Source organism: Danio aesculapii, chromosome 21, assembly GCF_903798145.1.
Source record: "Danio aesculapii chromosome 21, fDanAes4.1, whole genome shotgun sequence".
NCBI lineage: Eukaryota > Metazoa > Chordata > Actinopteri > Cypriniformes > Danionidae > Danio > Danio aesculapii.
In genome coordinates this window covers 26,839,623-26,860,097 of record NC_079455.1, presented here as the reverse complement: position 1 = coordinate 26,860,097, position 20,475 = coordinate 26,839,623, and the positions used below count along the sequence as shown (strand labels likewise).

Below are 20,475 nucleotides of genomic sequence, written 5' to 3'. Positions count from 1 at the left end.
AATTTCTAATATCTACATTTTTTTTGTCTTTGACATGTCACCAAGTAATTTTTTTTTGTTATTTAGCAATATACTAGAATCCAGTTTAAAGTGTCATTTAAAGGCTTAACTAGGTTAATTATAGTAGGTTAGTTTGCAGATTACAGGTAGATTAATTAGGCTACAGTGGTTTGTTCTGAAGTCAATCGGAAAAAAATATAAATAATATAGAATAATATAAAACTGTTTTATTTCAGCCAAACTAAAAGAAATAAATAATTAATAATTAAAATATTATATGAAATACTGTGAAAATATTTGAAAAATAATAAAAATTTCACAAGTAGGCTAATAATATTGTCTTCAACCTTATGCTTTAATTTACAGTATTTATGTAACAAAACTATCAGGTAGGGTATTCTACCTTTTAAAGTACTAGTATAAGTTTACTGTTTAGTTTATTAAAACTTTTTTTATTGTTAAAAAAAGACAAAATTTCAAGAGTTCACACTTAACTGGTGGTCTTTAATAAGCTTGTTTGGCAGGCTGTCCCGGGAGAGAATTCTGAACTCAAGGGATTCTCAAGCCCAGGGCTCCCTCTCATGCGCAGGGTGAGATTGAGCTCAGGCAGATCTCAAAAACTCCCCTGCTGATGCTATGGTGAACTTCTTTGTGAAGGAAAAGTACTAATGCTGGGAGCTAGACCATGGTGTCCATTAGGCTTAGGCAGTTTACATGATGCATAGCTTTGGACGGTTGGAGAAAACCAGGGAACTCAGGGGAAATCCTTTCGGAGAACATGCAAACTCTGCACAGAAATGTCATCCGGCCCGTTGAGGACCAGAGCCGGCTGTGTTTTTGCTGTGGGGAAACAGTGCTAACCACTGGGCTGCCATGCCACCCAATCTAGGTAAAGGAGGAGGAGAAGGGGAGGAAGGGGGGTTTCTTCCAGACAAAGATAGTTGTAGAATGAAGACTGTGGTTATTTATATTGGCTTTGGAATCATATGACTGGAGGATCATGATTAGCTAATGCGTGACCAGTTATGGTCAATCATAAGCACGTGATCCTCTGGAAATTAGTTTATGCTTAAACTTCCCTTAATTGTGGTTATTTAATATATTAATTTAATAAATAAATAAATAAATAAATTATGTTAAAGAATTCAATAAATTTTAATTTAGAAATTTTGTCTTGCTGTAGGTGGAGGCAGAACCATTTCCCCTGACCAATTGATTTGCTATACACTTACACACTCTGCACTTACTGTTGTTAGCTGCTAGTTGTGCAGCTAATAATGTTGGCTAACCGAAGTGATAAAATAAGTTACTGCTACGTGCGAAATCACTTGTTTCCTAATTTCTAATTTGGTGGGCATGCATGAGAAACCTTATGTAACCATACTATAATCCATAATAACTAATAACGTTATTTAAACATGACCTGATATGAAGTGTGCTCATTTTTCATGAGTGTTTCTATCCAGGCCTCTCATATTAATTTCCTTCAACCTCAGCTGTAATTGTTTATAATTATTTTGATTATTTATTTGTTTATTTCTTTATTTTTGCCTCCCACCAGATGTGCAATTACTTTTTTGCACAATTAATTTTCAAATTGAAGCCTATAGTTATTGAATCTCTTTGCTGGTGGATTGTATTGGCTTCTTCCAATTTCCCCAGTTGTTTTGCCTTCAACTACATTGGCGTAATAGTGACATCGGCACTAAAAGAACCAATACTCATGGAAAAGTAAACCAAGCAGCTTTAAATTAAGGCACCTGCAATTAAAATCATAATGTATAGAGAGAAGGACATTTGTCGATTGTGTTGGAAAAATGGCCATTCATGCCACATATTTTGAGATATGCAAAGCTAAATTGTATTGTGCTGGTGATTTATTTCCAGCAGTTTCTAGCATATGGGGCAATTTCCCAGAGAGTAGCAGCATACTGTAGGTCAAAGAAAACCCAAATTTTAATCTTTTAATTGGGCATTTCAGTTTTGAATTTCGCACAATTTTGTGTTAATCCAGTGTTATTTGTGGTGCTTTTCCAGGATACAGAGCTCCTCAACACGGCCATGCTGACGGGTAAGAGGGTTTCTGTCCCTGTGAAGGTTTTGGGAGTTGAGGCTGATGGCTCCATCACAGACATCACTAACTCTTCTCGCTGCAGGTCTTCAGACCAGGATGTCCTGAAGGTAATGCATGTCAGGGTCAGACCACTTTTGACAGCTTCAGCAATCTCCCACTCAGTGTGTGTGCTTCCTATTAGCAGCCTTAGTCTACCTCTGAATGACATGTCGATTAGAACTGGAAGAGAACAGAAGAGAGGGGTCAGAGGAGATGACTTAGACCACCACTTAGTTCCTCAAGTAAAAAAAAAAGATAAAAACTCAAGATGGAGATAGACCTGCAAGCCCTCACTGAACTAGTGTTTTTTTTACCCAAAGCACATCTGTGCTTCAAACACCTGTCTTTTTTTCCCCCTCTGCGCGTTATAAAGAGCTTGAACCCTCTGTTATTGCCGGATTATTCTCTGGGGCAGTGCTTCTCAACTGGATTTGTCTCAGGATCTTATATTGAATAAAGTGACAGCATTGTATTAAAGCAAATATTTCTTATCTTTTTTTGTCATTTTACCATAGACCCAACAAGTTTACAAAATAAAGACAAAATTATCAACATGGCATAAGCTGAACGTTTTTTTTTTTGATGGTTTCATGCTCTCAGCAGGCAATAATTCTTTTTGCTAGAGAAGCCTTATTTAATGTATTCTTTTTGACTTTGTATGGCTGAGGTTGAATGGACCTTTTCCATCCAAATTTTGAGACCGTCAAACCTTCCTCCTTATTTTACCTCGGTATCAGGTATTACTGTGGATAATAAAAAAAATTATGATGTGAGGCTCCGACAGCGTCACCAAACTGTTGGCTTGTGCCTAAATCATTTAGAAACTGAATACCGTATATGCGACATAGGTTCGCGGTTCCCTGTTTGTCTTGTTCGTATTTGAGATCTCCATGGGATGCTCTCTCTCATTCACACACACACGCACGCACGCACACACAGACACACAGCACAGCATCATTCTCTCTCTCTGTCTCTCTCTCATTCACACATAGAGAGCACCAAGGGAATGCAGACCTCTAGTTTGTATTTAACACGTCTTCCTTCTTGTTCGGTCGACACCAGAAATACTGCCAAACTGCAGAGGTTGTGTTCTTTTTCAAGACCAGGTCACTTGATGCGCGACTCACCATCTTACCTCACCTCTCTCTCTCCTCCTCACTGTCCCGTGATGACAGTCACGCATTTGCATATTTAGGCATTAAATAAATTATATTTATTATTTAATACTTGTCTCCTATTTAAGTGCATTGTTTTTTATGACGGTTTAACTATTGAAACTGACACCGTTGCTATTTTTAGATCGTGCGGTATACCATATTACCTTATTACCGCACAAGCCTAGTTGATAAGCCTATTATTTTTCTATTCTAAATATGCAGTTTTATAATTTGATTATTTAAATTTTAGCATCAACTCTAGAGCTCAGTTTTTTTCCATCTTTGCTGTCAATAACAGTCTTTTTTTCTGCATGCTTATTAGAAAGACTTTGAAATCTTGTTATTATTGTTGGAACATTCTCTGGGGTCATTCACCTTAAACAATGGCAGCTTCACTGTAAATATCTGAAGATATAAAGGTGTTACTCCAGAGCTCCCCGAAGCTTGTCTTTTCACGTTTAAGCCTAAAACATAAATGGAGGGAAGGACTCATTTACTTGACAGAGTCACTACAACCATGCACACAAACCTATGCAATATAATGTGTCTTCTCACACATGCACAGCTTAACTGCACCATGAACTCATAAATGTGCCTTCAATGCCCAAGAGAAGTGTAGGAATATCTCTGTTTATAGTGCAGAGTTCAGAGCATGTGCCCTGGGGTTTATATAATTAGTCTTCAAAGTACTGAGGTTGAATGAAACAGTGATGCAACAATGCCCATAGGTTTTTCTAATGAGACTGAACAATGTATACAGGGCCTGTCATCATGTACCACAGTAATGCTCACGTATGCATTAACCTCAGAGCCTTGTTGTATTTTTATATTTATTCTTTTACAATCTGAAATTATAGTTTTCATCTATAAAACATCCTTAAAGCAATTGTTTCCTAACAGTTTCCTTAAAGTTGAATAAAATCTTTTGTTTTTTAGATTTAAAAAATTTGTTACATTTTTTTTCGTGTGAGCCTCTGTGTTTTTGTCTGTGTGTATGAGGTGTGAGCAGGCACTTATGATTTCTGGAGCTTAGAGTAGAGCTCATTAATATTCATGACCTTTCCAAATATGGTCAAACTTGAGCTTGTGAGACTAGGGGGCAATTCTGGGGTAATAATATTGGTCCCGATGAGCTAATTTGAATGACCTAAAGACTTTTTTTTTTAGTCCCTTGCCTTTGAGTGATGCATGCACGTTATTTCATGTCTGTATTTCAGTTGTTTTATATATATATATATATGTATATATATATATGTATATATATATATATATATATATATATATATATATATATATATATATATATATATATATATATATATATATATATATATTCCTTTTCTTTCATTTATTCATTTTCTTTTTGGCTTAGTCCCTTTTTTCATCCGGAGTCACCACCATGGAATGAACCGCCACGTTTCATCATGCGCAGTGCTGCAATTTGTCACACGCTGTGCTACAGCAGCAAAGGCTGCCTTTTCATTAAAAAAACAACATTTTTGTGCTTTACGCAATATCAACCAGATGGCGCAAGGAACAACTGCTTTTCCATTGTCGGGCCAGTGTGAGCCTAAGGTCCCAAGTTCCATTATTGTCATAAATAAATATACGTTTAAAAAAAAACATAACGGTAATTTGAAGGAAAACATTGACATTTTGAAAAAAAGCAAAAACCTAACTGAATTGACATTACAGTACTGTAAAAAAGGGTTGCAGGAGTTAATTTGCTTGCTTTGAAATTCTTTTTATTATATTTTTATTGAGCTATTTGTTTTTATATTTCTACTGAAATAACATTCAAACCCCTAGCATCATTCAAGTTGGAGACTAGTCAGAGCTACAGTACGTTTTTAGATCGTGATTGTTAGTTGATCCACAACATTTAGAAAATTTAGTTTTCAGTGAACAAATCATCATCATAAACTCATGAGACAATCATGATTAACCTATTTAATTCCTTTCGTTCTCGGTCTGTGCACTGCTACAGTATATCAGTTCAGTATGTTCACTATGTTAAGCATCTGCCTCCTGCTGGTCATGTCTTTCTTGTGTTAGACCATGTTGTGCTGTGCGGCACAGTACTGCAGCACTGTGTGTGGTCATGTTCATTCACGCGCGCATTTTCAGTAGCCACATCTGTATAAAACAATTTGCCTTGCTTTGCCTAAAATACAGTTTGCCTTGCCTCACTTACTACACCACAATGGATCTGTCATGTTATTAAAACCATGCTAAACATGAATTAACTTAAATACTCTTTCTGCACACAGGTGTCTGAGAGGTGTGATTCTGTGTACGTTAATGGAAAGGAGACGCGTGGCAGGGTGAAGACGATGGTGAACTTTACCTACAGTTACCTCAGTGCTCAGCTGGAGGTGAACGTGTGGACGCCTCGATTCCCCCTGCAGATGGAGATGTCCGATACAGAGCTCAGCCAGATCAAAGCTTGGAGAGTTCCTGTCTCTGGCAGCAAAAAGTAAGTGACGCTGCTGCTATTGAGTAAGAATACAATATTTAGTTCAGCTTAGTCAAATAATGAGAAGTAGCTGCTTTAAAGGAAGTACACAGCCCCCCTCCAAACTAAATGTGATGTGGGTCAGGGGGTTAGATTTCATAATCATGCAGACCCTGGTATGCTTTATATGTGCTTACCTGAATTAGGAAATACTCCTAATTGGCCAGTACTACTGAATATATGTTATAATAATAATAATAATAATAATAATAATAATAATAATAATAATAATAATAATTATTATTATTATTATTATTATTATTACAATCATTATTATTAATATTTGTATTATTATTACTATTAATAATATTATTATTATCCTTAATATTGTTTTATTATTATTTTTAGTGTTACCGTTATTATTATTATTATTATTATTATTATTTGTATTTGTATTACTATTATTATTATTATTATTATTAGTAGTAGTAGTAGTAGTAATATTTTTGTTGTTATTATTATTATTATTTTTATTATTATCATTATTATGTTTGTATTATCATTATTATTACTATTAATTATATTATTATTATCCTTAATATTGCTATTATTATTATTATTTTTAGTATTACCGTTATTATTATTATTATTATTATTATTTGTATTTGTATTACTATTATTATTACTATTATTATTATTATTATTATTATTATTATTATTATTAGTAGTAGTAGTAGTAGTAGTAGTAGTAATATTTTTGTTGTTATTATTATTATAATTTTTATTATTATCATTATTATGTTTGTATTATTATTATTATTATTACTATTAATTATATTATTATTATCCTTAATATTGCTATTATTATTATTATTTTTAGTATTACCGTTATTATTATTATTATTATTATTATTATTTGTATTTGTATTACTATTATTATTACTATTATTATTATTATTATTATTATTATTATTATTATTATTAGTAGGAGTAGTAGTAGTAGTAGTAGTAGTAATATTTTTGTTGTTATTGTTATTATTTTTTTATTATTATCATTATTATGTTTGTATTATCATTATCATTATTATTACTATTAATTATATTATTATTATCCTTACTATTGTTATTATTATTATTTTTAGTATTATTATTATTATTATTATTATTATTATTATTATTATTATTATTATTATTATTATTATTAATAATATTTGTATTATTATTATTATTTTTAACTGAACTTATGAATTGTTATTAATTGTTATTGTAATTAATTATAAAATTAATAATGAGTAATAATAAAATATTCATTACTCATATCCTCCCTTATTTACACAAATACATAATAAATCAAATTTAAATCGAATAAATGTAATTACAACACTAAATAATATTGATATTTAATACTAAAGTATCTTCAAAAATGTGTATGTATTTTAACAGTGAGTAATTTATCTATTCATTACTTTCATTTTCCCATAATATTTAGTTAATTTTTAACAGAATGTGGTGTATTTTGTTATAACATTCTGAACATTTATTCTGTTGTCTGTTCTGTTCTGTTTTGGACTGTTGATACTGTTGTTACTGTGAGTAACTCTTGAATTCTGAATTTCACCTTTTTTTGGCACCTTTAGTTCCTCAAACTAGCTCAGAACTTCGATATTTGATATTCGACTTTTTCCACTTTAAAACTGCTCCAAACTGTTCTTGTTAGAATAGAGAATGTGTTCCGCAGAGATATCCCTGCAGTTTTTTATGACATCGCAGAGACTTTCATTATAAGGTAGAGATGAGAGATTGCTGAGCCTAGTCAAATAGCAGATAGCAGAGGAAAAATATATTGAGAACAGGAGAGCGAGGAAGAGAGTTGTTCATCTTTTCTCCATCTGTTTCTCAGAGTGAGCTGGGACACTGAGGAAGATGATGAGAGGAAGGGTCGAGGATGTATGCTGCAGTATCAGCACAGTTTGATTCGAGTGCTTACGGTCTTCACCGCAGAATCTCCAGATCCGAGCAGGCCTTCTCCTGCATACTTTCTCGGCTCGGATTGGCAGGTTGATGTGACGCGCCTGGTGCGCTACTTTCTGAGAGTTGGGGATACGAGTATTGCACGCCTCCAGGCAGGAACCGTACTGACAGGCAAGGCTGTGGGAGTCACCACCGTGCAGGTAATGGTGATAATGAGAGCGCCGCCTGCAGCTGTCAGCAGTTTACATTTCTCTATATTCATTAAGGCAAGGCACTGCAGGTGAATAGGCTAATAAAATTAACACTTTCATCATATTCCACCAGTTGTTTGCTGGCATTAAGAATTGGAAGTATTTTTGGTATTTTAAGTTTTCTTAAATGTTGTTTGAATATGCAAATGAGACCTTGTTTAAAGAAACACTCTTTTTTTCATTTTTTTCGTTATTAAAGTTGGGATTTTACCATTTTTCAATCCATCCAGACAGTCTCTTGGTCTGCAGGAGCACTTTTAGCTTAGCTTAGCATAAATCATGAAATTGGATTAGACCAATAGCATCTCTCTCTCAAAAAAAAATTCTGGTAATTTTTTTGTTTAAGGGTGTACTCACACTAGGTACAGTTGCTTTGAACCGTGTCGAACCCTCTCCTCTGACAACTTGACGCTCATACAATATCATAAAAGTCATCATGCTGCATGTATTAAGAGGTTTGTTGAAGGGGCAGCTGTCGCACAGCGGGGGTTTGCATCTTTAATAAACTACGACAGTTAGCGTTCAGTGGAAAGTAAGAATGATTAAAAAACCCATATGAAAAAGTCCCTTAAAAGTGATGTCGTGTCTTTAGTTTCGGGCTTAGGCATGCTTTGCACTCACACTACAAGCGAACCATGTCAAAGCCCAACCGAACTGCGCTCTGACACACCTCTTTTAACCGGGCCAGGGCCGGCCAACAAAACCATGCCTGGGCCCGATTCGGAGCAGGGAAATGCCTAGACCTAGGCATGGTTTGGATAGGATAGTGTGAGTGCACCCTAAATGTTGATTCTTCTGTGTACTAAGGCAGCAGCGAAAAATTTAAAGTTGCTTTTTAAGCCAGTGTGGCTAGGAAGTATACTGGTGTAATAATCAACAAACTTTACTGCCATACTATGAGTGAAGCAAGAGCAATGATTTTATATACAGTAGCACCTAAATATGTACAGTAGCTAGTTAACTAAGTAACAGTGCTGCGTAACATCATTGTGCCTGCTGGAGCCATGGTATGGCAGCAAAGTTTCTTGATGATTATACCAGGAGTTTTTAAGAAAATAGATTTGTATATAATCATGCAAATTATGTACATCCCTAAAAATGTTCAGAATAAAACAATAAAGTTTGGCCTTTGCAAGTGCTGCTGAACTGGAGATGTATGGTTCAGTGCAGGAGAAAAAATTATTTAGGAAAAAAATGCTTTTAAAATGGTGTACTTTAGTTGAAATATACAGACACAAATTAATATAGGGCTCTATTGTAACGATCTAGGCGTAAAGCCTAAAGCACATGGTGCAAAAGCATTTTTCCGAGTTCAGACTGCATAATTTTATGATTTTGACTCACCGGTTTTGAGAAATTGCCGTCAAATGCCTGAAATCATGGGCAAGTCAGTGCTCGTTCACGTGAGTGACAATCTCACAGTGTGAACTATCAAAGACATGATCTGACAGAATCGCCCATGAGTTGGATGCCCATCAGATATTTGGCATGCTAAATATCTGGAACTGTCGGCGATTCAAGTCATGCCGTGTGAATCGAGTTTTGACTGAAAATAACATTGGTGATCACCTACAGCCAATGAGAGAGCAGCATCCACTAGTATGGGTACCTGCAGGCCAGCGGGAGGTTGAGGGAGAAGTTAAAAGCTGTCATTTTCAGTTTATTTACCCAAGAAATGAAGGAAAAACTAGTGTAAATTTGGCTGGAGCATTCGTGTCTGTTTGACGTGTCGTGTGAGCAATATCACAACCAGGTCAAAAAAGAAAAAAGTTGAAATGTTTAAAAAATGATGCAGTCTGAACTCGGCATTAAGGGTGTGTCCGAATCCACTTTTGCTATTTTAAAGATGGAAAAATACGCTCATGGCCTAACATGATTGTGCTTATTTTCTTAATGAGTTATGGGTGTGTTTTGAGCATGACATGCATTAAACCAATAAAAGTCTCATATCTCATTCCCTTTAGAGTCAGTTGTGTCACGCCATGGAGCATTTGCTATTTACATGGCAGAATTTGTAACTGAAAAAACTGAAAGCTTCACTAGTGAGAAAACAGTTAAACAGAGCATCTGCAGCGCAAGGAAAAAGGAGTCTCCTCCATTCGGCCTATTCTACTTTCTCTTTACTTTGAATCTTTCCTTTACTTCTTTACTTTCGTGGATAAGGAAACAGTGTTGTACGTACTCCACTAAAGACATTCATTAGCCTACATATTTATTTTCATTTGTTAAGCACAAAGATTTGTTTCAAAACTACTTCTAAATTCAGTTCTAATTTCCAGCAAATGAATAAATGAACAATAATAATGAAGTGTGGTCAAAAAAACTGAGTTCTATCCAAACACACGGCCTATTCTTATGCCAAAATGTAAAAGTATTAAAAATTAACAGTTCCATGAAAAGTGTTTTTGCCTGTGATGTCTTGCCTTGAAACCAACTTTTATTCTGTGTTTATTCAATATCAGACAGTAGACAATATGTAGACAGCCCTCAAATGAACGGTCTGTTTGTTTTTAATTGGAAAACAAATAAAGTAGTAGTGATGGCATGCTGGTTTTTGTTGGTTTCTGTGGTCCAGGTGATGTCTCCGCTGTCAAGCTCGATTCTGGCTGAGAGGGTGATCCGGGTTCTGGATGATAAAGTCAGTATTACAGAGCTGGGTGTGCAGCTGGTCTCTGGCCTTTCCTTGAACCTTCAGCTCAGCACAGGAAGCAACAGGGCCATCGTTGCCAAGACGACCACACAGGAGATAATACACTACCCCAAGCAGGTGATTCATGTAGCTGTATGAGCTGTCAATCTTCTTAATTGAATTGTATATTAATATTTCAATTGCACGTAATAAAAGATGAGAGAATAGATAATAATTCAAAGACATTAATTGTGGTTGACAAGTATGTGTGTGGGTGTGTGTGTTTGACAAGTATATAATGCATATTTATAGCTATGGGTTTGAGTAAAACGGTTTTAGTTTTCTTCTGAAAGACTAGTGAATACTGAAGCCTGCTCTATTTTTATGCTATTCAATGCATTAAATAAGAAATATATTCACACATATTTATATTTGTTTTTCAAATACATTTTAAACACAATACCAATATTTTAACTTCATAAGAGTTAATAAAACATTTGTTATAATTATATATTTTTATTTCAAATTTGTAAGAAATTTTACAAGACCACCATACACTGAAACAAATATTAAAAATGTACTCAAACCCATAACTAGGCCCACACAGAATCTGCGCACGCAGATTTTCTGCATAATTCCGCAAATTTTCAGCCAACATTAATTCTATTTATTTACTTATGTAAATGTATGTACATTTATATTTATTCAGTTTTTAAATTACTTACAGTAATATTAGTGACTAATATAGAAATGTTCATCTGATTTATGTACAATGCAGTTTGTACAGTAATATTTTCTGTCTTTTAATAGTTATATCATATGAGAGACTTGCTTTACCAAATAAAGTGAATCTCATTAAATACAAGTTAAAAAGAGATAATTTTTTGTTTCACATATTAAGGTTTTAGTTACGATACCTTAATAATTTAGTAGAAATCCACAAATTTTTACCAAAATTCTCCATAGAAATAGCAAAAAACGCCCGCAGATTCCATCTGGCCCTGCCCATAACTAATAAATCCAGAGACCCCAAATAATTTTCAACTTATCTCTTGTTTTTTCCATAGTAAAAGAAAAAGGGGTGCATGACATGTTTTATCTTGTATCATATATAATCTCCATATTCATGATTTACAGCAAACTAGCGCTAAAATCTTTTATAATTTACTAGCTTTTAATATCTAGGTTTTACCAACTAGTTTTAAGTTATTTAAATATTAATAATAGGTGGCATGGTGGCTCAGTGGTTAGCACTGTTGCCTCACAGCAAGAAGGTCGCTGGTTGGAGTCCCGACTGGGTCAGTTGGCATTTCTGTGTGGAGTTTGCATGTTCTCCCTGTGTTTGCGTGGGTTTCCTCCGGGTGTTCCGGTTTCCCCCACAGTCCAAAGACACGAGCTGTAGGTGAATCGAATGAGCTAAATTGGCCATAGTGTTTGTGTGGGTGTGAATGCAAGAGTGTATGGGTGTTTCCCAGTACTGGGTTGCAGCTGGAAGGGCATCCGCTGCATAAAACATATGCTGGATGAGTTGGTGGTTCATTTCGCTGTGGCAACCCCTGATTATTGAAGAATGCCAACTGACCCAGCTGGGGCTCAAACCAGTGACCTTCTTGCTATGAGGTGACAGTGCTACCCAATGTGTTGCCCCGTGTTTCGCTCATTTGGTGAAGACGATTTTTTTTTTTTTCATGTCAAGGTAGGAGGAATTTGCATGGAATTGCTCATGTATAAATGCAGATCAGGATAACCATGTTGTTTCATGTTTACATGTATGAATGATGATAGATACTTTCAGCCATGTTTTGAACCTTATTTAATTTGAAAGTTATTTAAAACAAGTAGACAATTAACATACACTTAATATGCTTTCTATGTAGTGTATGACATCGCTTTTATCAATTTAATTTGATGCAGACATCAAAATGTAAGTTTGATCTATATACAGTTGAAGTCAGAATTATTTTTAAAAATATTTCCCAAATGATGTTTAACAGAGCAAGAAAATTTTCACAGCATGTCTGATATATTTTTCTTCTAAAGAAAGTCTTATTTGTTTTATTTTGGCTAGAATAAAAGCAGTTTTTAATTTTTTAACAAACATTTTAAGGTCAAAATTATTAGCCCCTTTCTATAGTCTACAGAAAAACCATTGTTGTACAATAACTTGCCTAATTACCCTAACTTGGCTAGTTAAGATAATTAACCTAGTTGAGCCTTTAAATGTCACTTGTCTTGAAAAATATCTAGTAAAATATTATTTACTGTCATCATGGCAAAGATAAAATAAATCATGTATTAGAAATGAGTTATTAAAACTATGATGTTTAGAAATGTGTTTGAAAAATCTCTCCGTTAATCAAAAACTGGGGAAAAAAATAAACAGGGGGGCTAATAAATCTGACTTCAACTGTACATGTCTGTTGTTTTTACTATGAAATGTGCCAAATAAACATTTAATTAATTACTCAAGTTGGCCACCATATAGCAAAGCATTATCCATCAAGTTGTTTGTAAGTATCTTTAGTGTCTGTTACCTGCTATTCTCCACCTATGATAAGCACTGGCCATTAAGGCATAAGGAAAGAGTATTGAGTACAACCATGCTCTAAATTCTTTTATATTACTGCCAGTTCCAATGCCAGGTCTGACTGGCATAACATGATCCAATCAATATCAGGCTATTTGTACTCAGCGGGAGGCCTCATTCGTCTCTTGATGGGCTTTGCGAGCAGAGCTCCTCAGCCAATGCATAATGTATTTCACCCCAGAATATAGGACAGGTCTGTGGTGAATATAGGTCTGAGGTGGCGTTTGCTTATACCGTACTGTATTATCTGGCAGCTCTGGGTTATTGTGCCACAGCTTGTTGCTGTAAATACACTGTGCCCTCTGTTGGATTCAATGTTGAACACAAACAAACAAATATTGATCTGTTAATACAATTAGACCATCATACATATTTTTTTAGACCTATCATGTGCTATATAAAGTATAAAATACGTCCTGGTGGTTGTTACTCCAGATTATTACACAGCTGTCTGCAATACTTGATTGTGATTGGTCAGTCACAACATTCCAATGTATATTATTATAATTATTTTTTCATTTATTTAATTATTTAACCAGGAATGTCCCATTGAGATACAATATCTCTTCTACCAGGGAATCCTTGTCAAGACAGGCAGCATAGGAGAATACAAAAGAATAATAAAAAAATACATGTCACAACATATACTGTAAACTAACACAAAAATAGTACAAACCATAACCAATTGTTAAAACGTGCACTGTTCTACATTGACAGTCTTTTAAATATAGCAATAGATGGTACGGATTTCATATGTAGTTTATCTTAAGGCTCATTCCATACATATAGATTATACTTCGAGAATACAGCTCGACCTAACTCGAATGGAAAAAATAGGATTTTAAGTAAGAGCATATCTGCTGATCTGGTATTGTAAGTATTTGAGCAGTGCTCCAACAAGTTAGATATATACTGTGGTACTTTACCAACTAAAGCTCCTTAACTGTAATGAGGTCTATTTTGTCTTTTTATATAATTTACAGCGCTTGAATCAGTGACAAATCTTAAGGCACTATGACAAACAATATCCAATTTTTTTTCTAAACATTCAGAGGTGCATGCAAATAAAATATATCTCCGTAATCCAATACTGATAGAATTATTCCAAGATGGCAAATGCTAAACAACACAGGGTCATCCGAAATCTTTGAATCACCTTTACCATCAGTGAACACTTTCACATCAATATACTTTGATATGTCCTTACATTCATATCTCCTTGTCTGTCATGTTGCTGGATTTAATTGTTTGGCATTGTCTGGTGAATGTATAATAATTAAGAATAATATGTAGGTTAATGTATGCTCCATTCAAATGGTTTCATTTCTGTCAACTTTGCATTTTTGACTGTTTGCCACCATCTTGTGACTGAATAATGCACAGTTTATTGTACTCCATCAGCTTCACTCAGCCAGTTTACTGAAAAAATCTCAAGTAAAAGTCACATTACTTGCCCCAAAGGTAGCGCAAGTTGAGTAAAAGTATCTGTTGTAACTAATACTCAAAGTAAGAGTAAAAAGTAACCCTTTTAAAAGTAGTCAGGAGTAGTGAGTTTTGAGGATTACGCTGTGAAAAGCTGATGCGTTTACATGCAATCTGTGCATGTGTGTGGGTGTAAACGTAACATTCTCTAGTGCATTTAGTGATTATTTAAGGCCATTTGGTCATTAGTGATTTCAGTCTTTATACAGTAAGCATTTGCCATCTTCTCATCAGTGATAAGCAGTCTAAATAGTCTCTGGATCATTGCGTGTAAAGATTTTGGACATCTTCTTGGACACTTTTAATGCTTCCAAATGATTTGCTGCATTTGTAAAGCGCCCATGTCTTAAGGTAGTTCAGTATGATGGAATTTACTTTCTATGTGTGATTTGATTGGACAGGAATCACAGGACTGATGCCAAGTACTAAGCCAATCCCATAGACGAGAAAAAATAAAGTAGTGACTGCAGGTTGAAGGAAAGTAGTGGAGTAAAAGTACCGATACTGCACTAAAAATGTACTCAAGGGAAAGTAAAAGTACACATTTTTAAAACTACTTTGAAAATTACAATTCCTGAGAAAAACTAGTCGATTTCAGTAATTTGGGTATGAGAAATTTGTTGCTTTACACCACTGGCAATAACACCCTCCTGAATGAACTTTATCAATCGTTTGTTGTTTAAGACTGAAGGGCTTTATTCGACAAAAAGAAAAAACAACCGCCTGAATCTACATTATCACATTTTCTGCGCGGCTACTTGCATCAAAACATAAAAATTGACACAAAACATTGTTTTGGGCCCTGATAATTTATTAATTCTTTAATTAAAGGCAAAGCTGACAGAAACGAAAATGGCTGAATGGACTATGCACTAACCCAGTGGTTCCCAAAGTGGGGGCCGGGACCCCTCAGGGGGGTCGCGGGACAATGAGGAGAGGGTCGCTTGGTGATTTCCTAAAATCTAATTCATTTTATTAAACTATTAGAATTAAATTTTAAAATTTTATCCATAACCTACAGAAGAACAAAAATAGTAGTTAATAGTTATATTAAAATAACAACAACTTTTTTGTGACCCCTGGAGTGATTGTTATAATAAAGACACAGCACATAGATTTTATGGCACCAGGTAAAACTTTCTGACACCTTTACGGCACTCACGTACATTAGAAATAAATACAGGCCACAACTGAACATGGAGGATGGTCCCCGAGTGGCGTTCTTCAAAATTAAATGATGAATAGTCTTGTGCCTAAGGGTATGTGTACGCCGTTATGTGGAAGGTTTATATATTTCTAACCACCTCAGAGGATATTGGGTGTCACGAGTCACTGGCATTGTAATTTTGGGGGTCACGGGCTGAAACCCTGCACTAACCTTTATTATGTCACAAGATGGAGCCAAACAGTTGAAAGTGTGACAGACAACCATATATACAGTATATATATGGAAATTCATAACTTCACACAGATATTTGACTGAATAGAAACTGAATCTGAGCTCAGAAAGAGGCTTCAACTTGTGTTATTCCCCTTATCAGGATGGAGATAGAGATGGGGGTCCGAGTACAGTGTCTAGCCTGGCTCTAGAACACTCCCCTCTCAGATTTAATTAGGTATTGGGTTTTATAGTGTGGAAATTTATAAAACATCACTAAATGTATTCACAGATGGACAATGTTATTTGATGTACCTGGATGAGCCTGTGTAGTTTCAGTGGTTGTTATCTTGGAAAAACATATCTTGGAATGTCATGACTGAGCAATCAGACACAAGTATTCCAGACTACATTGTAATACAGTAAGTCCTGCTAATGGCCTATGATGAATTGCAATGCTAGCTGTCATTATTTCCATGTTGACCAGCTTGTCTGCTAAACATTTATATAATGTTGTAAACAATTAAATATTCATAACTTTACACAACAGGAGGCGGTGGTTGGATGCTGGCTCAAGTTCAGCGATGGCTCCCAAACTCCTCTTGATCTCTATGATCCCATTGGCTATTCCCTCTCCATCTCCTCAATGGACCCAAAGGTGGTGTCAGTGCAGACCATCCAGGGGTCTGTCTTTGCTGTGGTCGCTGAAGGCGAGGGACAGGGTTTATTACTCAGAGCAGAGCTCGCCATCTGTGAGGCCTGTCAGAAATCCAAACGCAAGAGCAAATTGGCTGTGGGTGGAGGAATGGTGAAGGTGAAATTCCCATCAGATGAACAGCTCTCCGGGACTGGCAAGAAAGACAGCATTCGGGTCACAGACGATGAGGATAAAGAAAGCGACTCCAAATTGACCCTCACATCCCCTCTGAACATTCTTCAACATACCATTATGCAAGAAAGTACGACAAGTGGGATCAAATCGGCAACTAAATCCAATCTTCAGGAAGCAATAGGAGGTGGTGTATCCACTATTAAGGCAATTAACTTTGTGAATAAAACTCTCATCACCAAGCCCATTGCAGACAGAGCGCTTGTTACCGTAGGCCCCAGAAGTCAAATAAAAAACGGATACGGAAACTTGCTGGAGAAGCCCAACTTCCCGTTTCCAGCAGAAGAACCCAAGCGAGATCCGCCTCTAGTGGAAAGTAATCTGATACAGATGTTTAGTGTGTTCTCAGACATTGAAGTTTGCATCTATGCACTGGTAGGACTCTCCTGCTTGGCTATGATTGCAGTTTTGCTTCACTGCGCCACCAGCAGTGCACGATCTCGCAACAGGAAGACTCCCATTCAATGCCAGGGTCAGCATGAACACAGGCATCACTGGGTTCGTCTAAGCACAGCTGCAGAGCAAAGCAGAGCTGTGCCAGTTGCAACAGCTTCCAATCCAGGAACGCAGGCAGCTGTTGAAATGCCAAGAGCCATTCAGATGCAGAACAGCGTAAACCCGGAGATGATCCAACCTAGAGAGATCCCAGCTATCGCAGGTGAGGAGAGAACTGCAACTCTGGGTCGAAGAACCAACACGCTTCCTCCAAGGCGGGAACCGATGGCTCCGCTTCCTCCAATGGCGGTCAGATCAGCCACACTTTTGGCCAAGCCTGTGCGCAGCGAGCCTTTGCATTCCCCAACAAGCAAAAGAAATCAAGTCCAGTTCACAACCTTCACTACTCTGGACATAAAACATCTGGCTGCTCTCAAGAAGAGCGGACAGAACTTCAGCTGGCCCAGTCAACCGGTTGGAGCTTGTCAGGCTGCCAGTATGAGCCAGGCTGGGTTAAATGGTAAGGCTGAAAGGGTCAATCATGTACATTTCTGTAGCCCGGTGGAAATGTTTGGTCAGCAGGAGAACATGGAGTCTAAAGGGTTTCTTCCAGATGCTCCGTGGCCTGTGGTGACACCAGTGTCAAATGTGTGATACAGGAGAGGGTTATTTATACTGCAGCAATACCAGCCTCGGTCATACAACACAAACAGCCATTTATGTGTAAATTACTAAGAAAATACATTCATACATCTGAATGTAACAGTTTATAAGGGATGTTTTTCAAGCAATTTAACACAGAAATTGTTTTTTTCATGAATAAGTTTCTGCAAGTATGTAAATATTTCTGCAACCTTTTACAAAGTTTCTACTGTTCCTGCTTTTGTATATTTGTACACATTCAAAACATCACAACAAATAATATATAGTGCTCAGCAAAAATGAGTACACCTCTATTGAAAATAAATGTTTTTATCAATATATCTGTGAATATAGCCAAGACTAATTGGTGCATTTAAGCAAATCAGTTTTATTGAAAAGTTATTCAAATAAGAGTTGTGTTTATTAAGAGTTTGGTCATCTAAATTCTTTACGTGTTGAATGATGCATTTAAATTTAGACAAGTTGTGGCAAAAAATGACAAACCACAAAATTTTAACTAAATCTTATATTTTTTTATGTTTCTCTTGATTTTACCTGTTCATTATCCAACATATTAATTTGAATGTACTTGTTTTTTGGATTATGATTTTAAGTTTTCTGTTAGATTACTTCCAGTTTTCGCTTTGGTACTGACTAATCTAATATGTTCATGTAGACTGTTGAAATCCAGCCGATTTGAATGTTATCACTCGATTTAATGGGCGTTATCAGTCAGCTGATAGATATGGGCCAGTAGGGGCCTTCTGTGCCTACTAGAAGCCTCAAAAGGCTGTTATCATCCATCCACATGGTTAATCATTTATAATAAAGTTCCCGTTAATTGTATTTTATTAACGTCTACCCCAACCCTAACCCAACCTTTACGTCAATGTAAAAACTGAGTCTTGGAGTCTTCTCTATTAGTAAAGCTTATTAACCATGAGAATTATTTATATTATTTATTAAAGTTTCCATTAATTGTATTTTATTAACATCTACCCCAACCCTAACCCCGAACCCAACCGTCACAGTAATGTAAAAACAGCTTAGTATAGCTGATTAACCATGTGGTTGGATGATGTGTACTAATGGCCCATATCTATCAGCTGATAACCATTGATAACGCCCATTAATCGACTGATAACATTCAAAGTGGGTGTTGAAATAATAATTTTCACAGGATGGCTTATAATTTTGATTTAAATATTCAAACTTTTTATTAAGGGTGGTAATAATATTGATTTTAAAAAAGTAAATATTCTAGCCAAACTAAAAGAAATATGAAAAGAAATCTCTCTATACTTTCTCTCTATTTATAATTCTAATAAACATGTACAGTATATAATAACAATTTCTGTACAATTGCCAAAAAATACATTCATACATCTGAATAGGAGCTTAGAAAATAAGTTTTTTTTTTTTATGAGCAATTTACACAAAAAATATTTAAATTAATATTTAAATTAATGTCTAAAAATGATGTAAATATCTCTTTAACCTTTTTACAAAGTTTTTACTTTTCCTGCTTTTGTATATTTGTATGAATAAAATCATTAGAAACACGACATTAAATATTTAAAGAATACATATATTATGAAATTATTCATTGTGTATTACAATAAACCTCTCATTGAATGTTAAATGAGCAAATTTATGTATCTATTTTAAATGTATAAAAAATAAATTGTATAAAATATATTCATTAATAAAAAAAAGTTTCTTATTTATCAATTAATTAACAAGAACAAATAAGTTACATTTCTGCTTCTGAGTATACCCACACTGCAGATTGCCCCAGCTTTCATTGTACATTCTTTTCTGCTTTATCAAATAAAGTGTCTAATTGTGCAAATTTCTGTTGTTGCAGTTTTCTGTACCCTGTGAGGCCCACTTTTGCAATATATTAGCTCTACTAAAATAAACCTACGTTTTCCCTCTCTCTCTCTAAGAGTAGCTAATACAGGTCCTGTTTTTCAACCTTGCTATGTTGTTATTAGATTGTAGGTTTTGTAAATAAGGCTGTTCACCTGGCCATGATCTCAACGATGACTCTGTCTAATCGAACTGAATGAGCCTTGAAGCGCGTCATCTTGTTTTACTGGACCAGATACATCAACATCCAAGTAAGTAAAATGCCAAAATATTATTACTAACGTGTGTACAGTAGATCTTACATCCCGTCAATGTATATTAATGTCAGTTTTACGGGTTTTCAACACTGCCCAGCATGCAACTTGATGTTAAAACAACATAAAACATTTCAAGATTGGAATTCGATTTGATGTTAAAACCTTAACATCCATTTGGCATCCACACATTGATGCCATTTTGTCAACCAAAATAATGAACAATGGTTTAATATGAGGAAGGTTTTATTCATTTGAAAACTTCAGTTCCAAATTTACACTGAATTTTGTATTCCTACAACGGATGTAAACTACCTTAATGTCAAAACGACATCAAATTCACATCTAGCATTGGTGTAC

General features: G+C 35.3%; 1 protein-coding gene across 1 annotated transcript in view; it reads left to right on the top strand.

Moving 5' to 3' along the window:
* The window catches only part of si:dkey-1d7.3 (transmembrane protein 132D), a 42,398-nt gene extending 24,342 nt beyond the window's left edge, over nucleotides 1-18,056 (top strand). The window contains exons 5-9 of the mRNA XM_056446611.1: nucleotides 2,038-2,181; nucleotides 5,541-5,746; nucleotides 7,626-7,896; nucleotides 10,523-10,714; nucleotides 16,574-18,056. Of these exons, the coding sequence (XP_056302586.1) occupies nucleotides 2,038-2,181; nucleotides 5,541-5,746; nucleotides 7,626-7,896; nucleotides 10,523-10,714; nucleotides 16,574-18,001 (2,241 nt within the window). The 3' untranslated portion in view covers nucleotides 18,002-18,056. The remainder of the gene's footprint in view (nucleotides 1-2,037; nucleotides 2,182-5,540; nucleotides 5,747-7,625; nucleotides 7,897-10,522; nucleotides 10,715-16,573) is intronic.
* The last annotated feature ends 2,419 nt before the right edge of the window (nucleotides 18,057-20,475 follow it).